The 12,932-nt window shown below is 38.8% G+C and overlaps 1 protein-coding gene across 8 annotated transcripts in view; it reads left to right on the top strand.

Moving 5' to 3' along the window:
- The window catches only part of PTPN13 (protein tyrosine phosphatase non-receptor type 13), a 113,061-nt gene that overhangs the window by 65,235 nt on the left and 34,894 nt on the right, over positions 1–12,932 (top strand). For 7 of the 8 annotated variants that reach the window (XM_077177001.1, XM_077177000.1, XM_077176999.1 and 4 more), the window contains 8 exons: positions 1,513–1,612; positions 7,898–8,117; positions 9,074–9,148; positions 9,258–9,432; positions 9,643–9,796; positions 9,930–10,068; positions 10,499–10,651; positions 12,026–12,208. In XM_077177001.1, coding sequence (XP_077033116.1) covers positions 1,513–1,612; positions 7,898–8,117; positions 9,074–9,148; positions 9,258–9,432; positions 9,643–9,796; positions 9,930–10,068; positions 10,499–10,651; positions 12,026–12,208 — 1,199 coding nt within the window. Of the gene's footprint in view, positions 1–1,512; positions 1,613–4,961; positions 5,151–7,897; positions 8,118–9,073; positions 9,149–9,257; positions 9,433–9,642; positions 9,797–9,929; positions 10,069–10,498; positions 10,652–12,025; positions 12,209–12,932 lie in introns of those variants that run through there. The other variant, XM_077177003.1, reaches the window with a different exon arrangement.

Below are 12,932 nucleotides of genomic sequence, written 5' to 3'. Positions count from 1 at the left end.
TACAGATCAGCATAATGTGCAGTCTGTTCAGAAATAAGTTTGACATGAGGCACTCTGGGAGGGAACTTGGTAGGAAAAGCTGGAAATAATTAACTTTTTACTAGAAGCGTTCTTTTTTAAATAACAGAAAATGCTGCAGAAAAATGATGGAGTTGTTGTTAGTGCACAGTAACCGTGAATTACAAAAGCTTCATGTGGGACCTCCATAGTATAATTATATCAGTGGGATTTATTATGATGGTTAAGTGGTTTATAATTTATATGCCAAGGATTTCAGTCTAATGCTAAAGTACTACACAGTACAGGCTGTTAGTAAGGTAAATTTAAGTAGTTTATATTAAATCAATCACTTGAAAAAGCAGGAGATGATACGAAAGATTATTTGCTGATGTATGGCAGGAAGAATCATCTTTACAGAAACATTTTAAAAAATGGAGACAAATCATTTGATGAAAATTAGGAAAGAAAACAATAGTTAGGAAGCTGGAATATAGCTGCACTATATGTATTCTGTAAGCACAGAATTCCAGCCCAGCCTCCATGTACTCACTGCTCTCTCAACCTCCTTTGTCATTGTCTGTCCTTGTGCTTACTGAGCCAGAAGCCTGAAGAGCAGTAACAAATTCTGAGGCTCCTGTAATTTCCCTTTGCTTCCTTGCAATTTGGGACAGACTGTTTACGTGTTCCGGTCCAAAGTCAACAACTCCTAAGTTTGTACAGGCAAGATAGAGCTGCCTCCTGCTGCCTTCTGGTAGAAGTATATCTGGGCTCAGTGAAATGACTGCAAAAAAACCCAACTATTTCTAATTCAATGTGGCTTTAGTGTGTTCTGCAGGAGCTCTCCTGCCAGCTCTGCTTGCTGAGGGTACAGTAAGAGGGGGAAGTGAAGTGCTGTGCAAAATCAAGCCTGAAGTGTGGCATCTCAGGTGCTGCCACAGGAAGATCTCCCAGCAAAAGCTGTAATTTTACAAAGAGAATCACAGGTTAATGTATTGCCAAAAGGAAAAAAAACCCTATAAATTATAATGAGGAGTCAGATTCCAGAGATAATGATTAGAAGTTCAGATACTGCCTTCTTAGGTCCTTTTTTTGTGTACTGGATGCATAGTTAACTAGCTGCTCTCTTTCTGGTCTGGAGTAGTTTTGTATGATGTCTCTGCCATGTTTGTCTCAACTCATGGCTGACAAAAAAGATGTTTCCTTGGGAAGGGGTCTATGAAATTTTGTGAAGTTTTATTGTGATTTCTTTTAGGCCTTCCTTGGTATTCTTCTTCAAAGGTCTATCAGCTCTTTTTGCTGGGGTAAAACTGTAAGGTAGCTCTGAAAACTGAAATCAACTTCATAATGTTAATTTGTTTCATACTGTAGTGCCATTGTGCAGAACAGATAAATTTGATTCCTTCTGAGTAATCTCATATGACTGATAAATCCTTGAGGTTTAGATGGATTACTCTTTGTAATGTGTGTGTTTTGTTGCCCAGTCAGGTATTAATTTGTCTTTTGGTTTGCTAGTGAGAAGAAATGAAGTTTTCAAGAGAGATGATGCCAGTGGTGTGTTATCAGGTGCTGATGATATCTCCACATCAAGTCAACCTAATTCTCAGAGAACAAGGTAAACCCTTTGAAAACAATATGGCTTTTTCTTTATCAAAGAATGTATTCTAAATCTGCAGGTGAAGTTTTTCACTCCCATCGCTGCTTCTGGTTAAGACTATAAAAACAAGGCATGTAATACTTGAATGAAAATAGTGTTTCAGAATTAAATATTGCATTCTGAAGTAAAAGTCTCATGATGCTCTGTAATGTAGAGGTCAGTTGGGTGCCTACATTCAGTTCCCATGTTTAATGGAGACTGGGTTGAACTCAGGCTGTTATAACTGTCAGAAGGTCAGAGGCCATGTTCTGCTTGGAAATATTTAATTATTTTTAAATCATACTTTTCCAGAACAAAGTTTTTCAAATTACTGATATTAATATAGATTTATTTGTGGGGTTTTTTTTCATTTAATAACAAAATGGAACCATGCTTATTTCCTTGAAATACATCAAAAGCAATACATTTGGTTTGGTTGTTTTGGCAAAATCTTTAGTTCATGTTTTTGTGTTTGGATTCATTTTTTTAATACCTCAGCACTTACTAAGCAGGCCAATTCAGCAACAATTTATGCTTTTTGAAAATTACTTTGCTGAGTAGTGTATTCAAATACAGGACTCATATGAGTTTCATTTTTCCAAGTGCCATTCATTAGTACAGCTTTAAAAAGTAGGTTCTTTGAAACTTTGAACATCACCTTTGATACAGCATCTTTTTAATACAGCAGAAGCATATCTTGCCATATCTATTACATTTTGAGAATAGTTCCCCTCTAAAGGTTTGAAAAGTTTTACTGACATTGACTTTCTGGACTTAAAAGTTTCTTCTGGTCTCTTCCACATACCTAATCACCTTGGAAGATTTTATCAAAATTATGCAGATAATTTTTGAAGCAAGGAGTAAAAAATAAAGGCACATCTCTTTCTTCCCTTCTTCCCTCATCACATCACAGCAACAAAGCCTCCCCTTGGCAGCTTTTTGCTTTGTATGCTGTAGATCAGGAGCAATATTGCTGCTGTGCTCAATATTCTAGGATATTTGTATGGTTTTTGGCATATGTTGGAGGAGAATCCTGCTCTATCCTATTAAAGAAACTTGGAAATGTGTGAAGATTGGGCCCGTGTTGGGTGATGTGACACTGCTGGTGGATGTGTCCTTAAAGCAAAGGGTAAATAGGGCTTAGAGCCATGCTTTGAACATGGAGATGAAATAAGTGAGTGTCTGCTCCTTGCACTATATTGTGTGCCAGAAGTGGATCTGGGTAAGGCAGGGTCTCAAATGAACTGCAGGGCAGTTTGAACTGCATCTCAGGGCAGGTGAGCACGAGAAGGGCTCCTTGGGGGTCATGCAGCTTTTGGTTACCTCGTTTGGTGAATTGGTTTCCTTACTACCTGCAGTTTGCCTGAGAAATGCAGAGTCATCTAAAAACCTGTATATTGGCATTTCTGGCAGGGAAGAAGTGATTGGGTGCAGCTTAACTGAGTCCACACAGTTTTGTTGTCAGGAATATGATATCTGTGTGATGCTGTATGTGTTAGCAGTGTCCAAGCAGTCATGGGAATCCTGCCTGTCTTCACATAATGTATGTGCTTTTATGGCAGACTTCAAGGGTTACTGGTTTATATTCCATGTAACCCTGATAAGGAACTGTACATGTTTACTTTGTGTTTCATGCTGTTCTAGCACCACACTAAAAAGGCAAATCAGATTATTGCCACTGTACGTACAGAAACAATATACAGATTTCTTATTTGCCTTTGTTTTTTTTTTAATTTTGGTGAAAACTGCTAAGTCAACCTTCCTGCTTTGCCTGGAACCCAGGAAATTGCCCATTCAGCACCGTAGTTATGCTTCCAAATAAACCTGCAGTAATTTGTGGATGCTGATAGAGAGCTTTTGTTTCTATTTACAAAGTATTTCAGAAACAGAAAGTAGTATGTGGTATGTAAATGAGTCACATTGTAAGTGAGTCATTGTTGTAAATGAATCAGGCCTATTATGCAAGTGAAAATGCTGAGGTGAAGCAGCACATAGTTTCTCATGGTTTGTTTCACATTATTTTATATTACTCTGTTCAGACTGGTGCCTTTAATGGATGTAATTTGTATATGAGTGAAATCAAGAAGGAAAATATGTTTTGCAAGCACAGCATAGACTTACCTGTTGTACTTAGCAATGGGATGAATTTTGCATGTATGTAACTATACAGTATTTTTTAGTATTTTTTAAAGTCTCCTGTATCCTTGACCTCCACTCTGATACTACTGCACTTGCACAAAAATATCATGGTAGGGTACCACAGGTAATTATTTACTGATTTTCATAATTGTTCACCCATTTTTATAGGTGAGGAAGTTTGGGTTTTTTCTTAATCTAACTACCAGACAGTACATATATCCAAGATGAAAAAATAAGACTGCCAGCTAGTTTTACTAGCTTTTTTTGCAGACCTACTGAGAAACAGGACAGCAGCCACAAGCAGAATTCAGTCCTGTACTAATACTTAGATTATACCTCTGTTACTAATGTGAGCTGAATAGAAAACAGTGTGCCCTCTCTGTCTTACTACAGCAGCTCATAAAAGATTCCAGTGCTAACAAGTGTAAAAGGAATTCCATCCAAGATGGTAGTTAGTTAAATGGGGGATTTCTAAGAAAATAACTTCATATTTTTATCCAGGACATTGCATGTTGCTGCTCTAAAATGTCCTGTGTTGCAACACACCATGGCTTTTATGGATTCAGAAACCTCAGGTCTCAAAGTAAAACTGGTGACAACAAGTAGTTCCAAGGAGCAGGATCTCAGAGTTTACATGCTTTGGCTGGCCATTTGATTCCACAGTTTGGGGAAGTATATGCAACCTAATCCTTTACTTAAATTTCATCAGCACTGGGGAGCATGTTTCAGTGTCTCTCTTGGGTTCAAGAGACACCAACTGTACTTCAGTACATCTTAATTTTACTGCTCCTGTGGCATATTCTTAGAGCCAGTCTGTTTAATTATCCACAGAATTATACTGATAAAATTGAGTTGTAAATCAAATAGGAGGGTTTGGATTTGAGGGAGGTTTCTTTTAAGAGAAGCAGCAAAGCTGTTCAGAGTTGTCAGAAGATGCAACTTGCGCTGTTTGGGTGGGCATGCCCTGATGTTAAATTAGCAGGAGCCATAGACATTCAGTATTACCCTTCTTGTGGTCTGTGACTGTTGTTATCCTTTAAGCTTCTTGGAATGCATTCCTTGTGGCAATGGCTTGTGTCTTGTTTCCTCTCTGCTTCTTATATTCCTTGGTTTTTTTCCTTTTTTACTTCTGTTTTCTTTTTCTTCCTTTACTATTTCTTCCTTTTTCTCTCTAGGAGCAGCAGCTGACATGGATCTCTTCCTTCTGTTGCCTTTTCCTTCCAGTAGATTTCATTTTCATACCCTTCCTACCTTACCAAAAGGCATCCATCTTTCTCAGTCTATTCCTGACCTTCCCACTGCACTAATCATTAGGGAATGCCTACCTGCTTCCCTTCTTCCAACTTCCTTCTCTGATCCAATACCTGCTAATTTCTTGGTAAGTACACCAGGTGAAGAGGGAATTCACTTCCTCTTTTTTTGTTTTTCCAAGTGTCAGCCTTCCAGGTTCGTGCTCCCCTACCATCTGCAGGTTAATAAGCAGCTGTGAGGTTCTGGTTTGCAGTCAGACACTGATGAAAATACAGACTAGCAGCCAAGTACTTGTCTGATGAAACACCACACAAAACACACTTCTGTGATGCTATCTCTTAGGAATGTAATTTAGACTCTTGATTCTTTTTTTTTTCTTTTTTCCAGTAATAACATTTGCATATTCAGAACTTCTCGAATGAGCTCTCCTCATTTCAGCAGTATTTCCTTTTGTGTAGGAGAGATGCATTCCTTGTCTTGGAACCTAAAGACTGAATCATGTTGCTCCCTCCCCATGAAAACTGGCAGTCTGACCAAGCCAGAGTTGATTTTACTGACCCAGGATGCTGAAATGTGCACATTTATGTTTGGTAATAGTGCTTATGTACTAAGACAGGAAAATTTGTAAACTCTTAGGTTTTTGAGCTTCCTCCAGGGACACCCCCCACCCACCCCAATTTTCAGAGAAATTAGTACATGTCAACAGAGATGGTAAAACCAACCTAGTGCATAAAAACTTCTCATTGCTGCTGTTGCTGTTTTTAAAAAGAAAGATATTTTTCTGCAGTGGTGTTTTCACAGTAGCAAGTTTTTAGAGAGAGCCAGTTGCAACATGTCTTTTTCAAATGTCTTTGATAATTCATAGATATTTATGTTCAGAAAGTGTTTGTTTTTGTTTTATTACAGAGCCCATCCTTAGACCTTGATCTGAAGGGTTCTCGTGGGTGTATTTAACTTAGGGTTTTGTCAATATTCCCATATATGTCGATCCTAACAAGTTTCCTCACTGTGAAAAGCTAAGCATCTGCACATGTGTTGGCAGGTCTGGAGCCTTTTCTCATTTCTTTGTCCCTTTAGGTGCATGTTATTTAGTCTTTTGTAGAAAAATAAACAGAGGAGGGAGAAAGGAAATAAATGCTGTGATAGCATTGCACAGGGGAAAGGCTTCCATTAATACATTTGTTCCATAACTACTCTGTGTGTTCCCTGAAATTCTCTTTGAGGAATGTTAGCATTGTTCTCTTATATTTAACTCTTCTTATTTTAAGGCTGGTTTTCTATGCTAACCAATGACACTTTAGTATTAAAAGTATTGGTATTAACTGGTAATGTTGTAAAAAGATGAAAATAAAATTTGAAATCACATCCAGTTTAGCAAGCGTAGGCAAGTGTACTGGCTTGGACAGGGGCATTTTTCTCTTAGCTTATTAACAGATTTGTCACTCACCAAACATATCTTTAGGTTCTCCTAGGAAGTAGGTGTATAAATGTAAAGTATTTTTAAGAAGTCTGTATGTTACCTTACTACAAAGGGCCCTGTGTCACTCAGTGCACAATTACTCTCTGTTTTTGTACATTTCTAAACCTGACTGCAATGATACACAGGCTTCTAAACATCTTTGCTTTTTCATGTTTTTCATTACTCAGTTTGGGTGGTATGCTTAACACTCAGTTCAGACTTGCCAAAGAAAGGACGTTTTTCATGAAAGCCACCTTAGTTTTGTCTGTCCATTTTTGTTTAAGAATTGCCTCTGTGTAGTTATGTTAACAGGGGGAGAACATTGCTTTTTCTTGGTTTAGGATTTCTACAGAAGGCACGATTGATTTTTGTTTAGTTTGGTGTTTGAAGGTGTTTTTCTGTAAGCGTGGGACAGAGAGAAGGGGAGTGGAAGTTGGGTGGTTTTTTGGGGTTTTTTTGTTTATTTGTTTGTTTGTTTTGTTTGGGTTTTTTTTTTTTTTATTTCTCAGTTGTTCACATTTCCTAACCAGCTATTTTATTTTTCAAATAAAAAATGGCTTTTGTTTACCCAAACAGGACATGAATTTCTTTCCTTGTATAAAGAATGAGACTGATAGGAGTTTGGGCTCAATACTTGCAGAAAAAAAATTGCAGATATGTTGCTGTGTTTTTTGAAATACTGATGCATTTTTTGTTTGTTTTTCATGTTTTCCTTCAGATTATAAATTTAGACTCTAATTTAGTCATTGGAGTGACTGTATATCAGCCAAGCCATTCTTGGGAATTAAAAAAAAAAGGAACTATTTTCAGCAAAATAAGATTATGGAAAGATTAGTGTATGATATTTAGAATAGTTTAGTATATAGTTTATGCCATAAACATTTTTATGTAAATATTTCAAGCTGTACTACTTCTCAGGAGAAATCAGGGAATAAATATCAGGCTGATGCAAACAGAAAGTGTTGAAGCAATATTTACTTAGAGAAAGTAGACTATTATGTTAGTTTTTTCTTTAATGACATGTTTTTGACCATGCCTTTTTCACAGTCCCCCCATGAACACAGAAATTAAGATATTTGCAAAGCATTAATACTTCTCTTCTTCTGGTGCATCTACTAATTTTGCACTGATTCACTGGGTTTATAGCTGAGTATTTCTTCAGACTGCAGCTGAGCCTTTATTTTCATAGGAATAAATGAGGCAGTTCTGCAGGCAGCTGCAGAAAGCTGGTGTGTTATTTTCTGCAGTGGTGGATTGCTGCACAGAGGTAACCTCCTGGCTGACAAATAATGTGTTCAATGTAGCATTTGCTGGCTGGTGTTTGTGCTCTGTGTTCCCACCTGGGGACGAGCTTAAAGCAGCAGAATGTCTTAGGCATAGCTGCTGATGTGTCATCCCCTCTGACCCTCCTGCAGGCAGCATGAAGCACCATTTGAAGGCAAGCTAATAAGCCAAGAGGTGATGCTGAAGCGGCAGGAGGAAGAAATGATGCAACTGCAAGCCAGGATGGCTCTGAGGCAGTCCCGGCCTAACCTCTACCCTGGGGATGCAATTAGATCCTCAGTGCTTGACATCACCAGAGACCCACTGAGGGAAATAGCCCTGGAAACAGCCATGACACAAAGGAAACTGAGGGTAATGCCCTGAGCTCAGGTGAACTCTTGTTTTCATTGAAACACAGCTCTGTCTTGACTGAAACTCCGGTATGTGGGATTCATAAGCCTGGTCCTGTAATAAACAGTCATCAGGAGATGAAATACCAGGTGTGTGGGGTTGGCCTACTTTCACAGGGTAAAACTTCTGAGATTTTGTGGCATTAGTGGCTACAGAGGCTAAAGTGGCATCAAGAGATGCTAAAACAGACAGCAAGGCTCGACAATTGCATCAATTAAACAGTATAGCATCCTAACAAAGGTAAGGCATAGGTTTCCTCCTCTGTTCTGTGGTGTTTTCAGCCACTTCATTTGCATTTCTCTTCATGGAATGTGGATGTGCCCTGCCAGCATCAGAGGTCATTAAATGAACAAGTTGGGAAGGTAAAGAGAGAGAGCATTCATTTGCCTCACAAGTTCACCCTGTGCAAATCCCCTTTGCTTTCCCAGCTGTCTTGGTATGATGAAATAGGGAATTACACACAAAGAGGGAGACAGAGGTATATAGGTATATTTACAGAGGTAAACAGAGTGTCTGATGTGTGGAATAGATGATGGCTTGATGCCCTCTGCTGCTGCTTTCCATGAACTGGATATTTTAATTTTTTTTTTAAAGTAAGCATGGGAAAACTTGAAGCAAGACTCAGGCACTGGTTGCCCTAATGCAGGCTAATAACTCCTGTATCTGTCTCCAGTCCATCACATTAAGATGAGTTAGTTCATGTAGGCTTTAACTAACTATGTTGGTTCCCCTCTCTGTCCTCCAACCCTTAAGAGGTTTTTGTGAAAGTGTTTTGCATATAGTACAGACTAGGTAGCAGGTAATTGCCAAATTTTAGCCTTTGGTCCCTCTTTTGCATTTGCAGGGTGGGAGTTAACTGTGCCCAGCCTGTTGTCCCAGCAACACAGTGTTCATTCATACTCTGTTGTGATTTGCAGAATTTCTTTGGCCCAGAGTTTGTGAAAATGACAATTGAGCCGTTCATCTCCTTGGATCTACCGAAGTCTATCCTGGTAAGAAAGGGGCTGTTGAGCCATCTGTGGCAGGGGAAGTGTGTTAAACCAACAAATGTGTTTTTATCACAAGTGTGAATGTTGAGAGATTTCATTTCACAAAATGCAGACTAAGAAAGGCAAGAGTGATGACACCAGGAGAAAAGTAAATGTGATGCTTCTGAGTGGGCAGAAGCTGGAGCTGACCTGTGATACCAAAACAATATGTAAAGATGTCTTTGATATGGTTGTGGCCCATATCGGCTTGGTGGAGCATCACTTCTTTGGATTGGCTACTTTAAGAGGTAAGAATAAATTATTATATATGCTAAATTATTTCTACTGCCCTTATTCAGTACTCTCTTTAAGAGATATTGTGCTTATTAAGTCGATGTTAGTCAATGGAAAACTTTGCTGTTCAATGCCCAGTTTTAGAATTATAAATCTGGTCTTTATCCTCCATCTAGTGCAAATACTTGGTTTTCATGCTTTTACCTCTTTCATCTTTGTGGCAGACAATGAGTTTTTCTTCGTGGATCCTGACATAAAGCTAAGTAAAGTAGCTCCAGAAGGATGGAAAGAAGAACCAAAGAAGAAGAACAAGCCTCCTGTCAACTTCACTCTGTTTTTTCGCATAAAGTTTTTTGTGGATGATGTCAGTCTCATACAGTGAGTGTATGAAATTTTTTATAGCCCCTTAAGCCCTAAATTTATGGACAGAAATTAGTTATTAATCTGTACTGGAGGACCAAAGGTGGTGTGTGAGTTTTTTTCATGTTTTTGTTTTATTTTCCTGTTCTAGGCACACGCTGACATGTCACCAGTACTACCTGCAGTTGAGGAAGGACATCCTAGAAGACAGGATGCACTGTGATGATGAGACAGCCTTATTATTAGCATCCTTAGCTCTCCAAGCTGAGTATGGAGATTACCAGGCAGAGGTACATCACCAAATCCACCTTTGATCTTGTTGAGCTGTGATCTTGCTGCTTCATTAAAGACTGGACTGTGCTCTGCCACACATGCTCTGCAGCTCTGCCCCAGACTGGAAGCTCAGCTGATATGCTCTATGCTCTTGGCAGGTTTTACTGTGAGCAGCTGTTCCTAAATTCTAACACAGTTGCAGAATCTGTGTGTTAAAGCCATTTTTTTTTCAGTGGAAGTAGAGTCAGGCTTGAATATGGAGAAGCTGATATGAATTAAGCTGTTGGTCAAGATGGAGATTGTGATTCCCTCCCCTTACTCAGAATCTTATGATTCTCTGAGTTGTAATGTACAGTTGTTTGTAAAGATGAATGTTTGTGCTTCAGTTGTGCTCATAGGGCATGGAAGTATGTGGAGGTGCCATCACAAAAATGTTTTGTGTTGCAGGTGCACGGCTTGTCCTATTTCAGAGTAGAACACTATGTCCCAGCAAGAGTGATGGAGAAACTGGATCTGTCCTACATCAAGGAGGAGCTGCCAAAACTGCACAGCACTTACGTGGGTGCCTCTGAAAAAGAGACAGAGTTAGAATTTCTGAAGGTAAGTGGGCAGCAGTTGGCTTCCTTCATCTGTGGCTTAAAAATTCCCTTGTTGGAATGTGGGTTCATGGACTTCAAGTGAAAGCACAGTAAAACAACTCAGGCTCTGAATTACACTGAAAGGAAGAAAGCTGAAAAGATTTTGTCCAAAGGACACATCATAACAAGCCAAAAGAAATTGTAACAGATGGGAAGTTCTCTCACTTTTTCCCAATCAGTAGCTCAAGCTAGCTAAAAGCAACTACTAATCTAAAGGAAGATTTTTGTTTGCTCTAAAGGAAGCACTGTTTATGAGGCAGCACACCCTGTATTCCCCATGCATTTTGTGCTTTCTGTAGAGGGAGAAAAGCTCATAAATTACAAAAAGATTTGTTACAGCTAGTACTTTGTGTGATCCTTGGTATGAAGCAAGCTAGAAGTACTGCCAAGGAGAATTTTTTGTGCAGGTTCTATGTAAGATGATAGGAAAGCCATTATCCATGGATATATTTGGATTATTCTAAAAGGACTCATTGAGAAATCTAATTATGGTGTTTGCTCGTGGGATAATAATCAGATTCTCCCTTGATCAAAATGAGTTCAGGGAGCAAAGGATTGCTGTTGAAACACCAAATAATCATTACACTGTAATTCCACAGCCACACTGCAGTTCCACCATCTCTGAGTATGTGATGGAAGAGGCACTCAGCTTTGTCCATTCCAAGTCTGTTGCTTGTTTTGCAGAAGTGTTCTTGTAACTTAGCTGCACAAAGCAGGGTGACAGGATCCTGGCTAAAACCTAGCCTGGGTGGGGGTATGGTGGGGGGAGTTAGCTTCCCTTGTTTGATTCATTCCATCAGTCCCTTACACCAGTACTGAAGAGACAACAGGGGTGAATAACTGGGACTGCAAAGTGCAGTTTCATTCCCAGTGAAAAACTGGGAGTGAAACTGCATATGATACCTTAATATGGTCACAGAATTGCAGTGTTAGTTTAATTCTGCTTTTAAAAAATGTATGAAGTACAAGTGCATCTGTCTAGTTATGGTTCCTTGCTAACAACTGCTTTGTGCAAGTTTGATTTACTGACACATGTTCTCTGTTTGTGCTTTCCCTGTTTGATTTTAATAAACATTGGGTTCATTTGCTGTAGTCTGGCAAGTCAAGAGGTACCACAAAGTCTTAAAACCCTCAGCTGATGTGTGTCTGTAATAATAGCTGTAAGCTATAAGTGGAATCACCAGGCAGAGATAATTATTTTGCTAAAATCTATATATTTATATGCACATGTAAACATTTATGGAGAGATATATAATATTTCCATATAGTGCTATGGAAACTTGTAATGGCCCTAAAATTCATACTCATAGAAGTTTCATTGCATTGATCTGTGCAGTTGTGTCAGAGGCTCACAGAATATGGGGTTCACCTTCATCACGTGCTGCCTGAGAAGAGATCCCAAACAGGAATCCTTCTGGGAGTGTGCTGCAAAGGAGTTGTCATTTTTGAAGTTCACAATGGTGCACGTACACCTGTGCTGCGCTTCCCGTGGAGAGAGACAAAGAAAATATCCTTTAGTGTGAGTTGCTCTCTTTTCCTCTGTGTGTACACATCTATATTTGTGTGTCCAGTTACTGTGAGTTTTTGGTTGGTTAGTTTTGCAAATTAAGCTGCTGCTTTACAGCATAGTCTGACTGTGTTTTGGATGGCTGTCATATTATGGGATTGAAATAGGAGCTTTCATGTTTTGAAGGTTTTATTTTTTTCCTTAGCTTGCATGGACAAGCATAGTGAAGGAGCACCAGACTGAGAATCCTGCATTAGAGGACTGGGTACAGGCAAATACCAGTACTCAGTATAATTAGGAGATGCACCTATGTTGCTTTCAAGTTATATTTCCAAGAGTAGTTAAGTTAAATGATAAAAGATAACAGGCTGACACTTGATCTGGACAACACCAGCCAAGACTGGGTACACCATAATCTGGTGATCATGTGTCAGTTTTTAATGAAGCATTGAGCTTTAAATGCTTACCTTTGTATAGGTATTGAAAACACTTCTAATTCTGTCTGATACCTTATTGAAAAGCTACAGCTTATTTCATCTGTGAGATGGTTTTAACTAGAATGGATAAATTCTAGTTTAAAAATTACTGAAAATATAAGTTCAAGATCTGGAACATTAACTGAGAGATTTGGTAATTAGATCAGCATGTAGTTATTTTTCTCTTAAATGGCAGCATCCCTTGTGACTTCCTCAGGGCTTTTGAAAAACCCCATCTTGAAAAATATAATAGTTCTGGT

This window comes from Agelaius phoeniceus, chromosome 4 (assembly GCF_051311805.1).
Source record: "Agelaius phoeniceus isolate bAgePho1 chromosome 4, bAgePho1.hap1, whole genome shotgun sequence".
Taxonomy (NCBI): domain Eukaryota; kingdom Metazoa; phylum Chordata; class Aves; order Passeriformes; family Icteridae; genus Agelaius; species Agelaius phoeniceus.
This window is presented reverse-complemented; position numbering and strand designations above follow the sequence as displayed.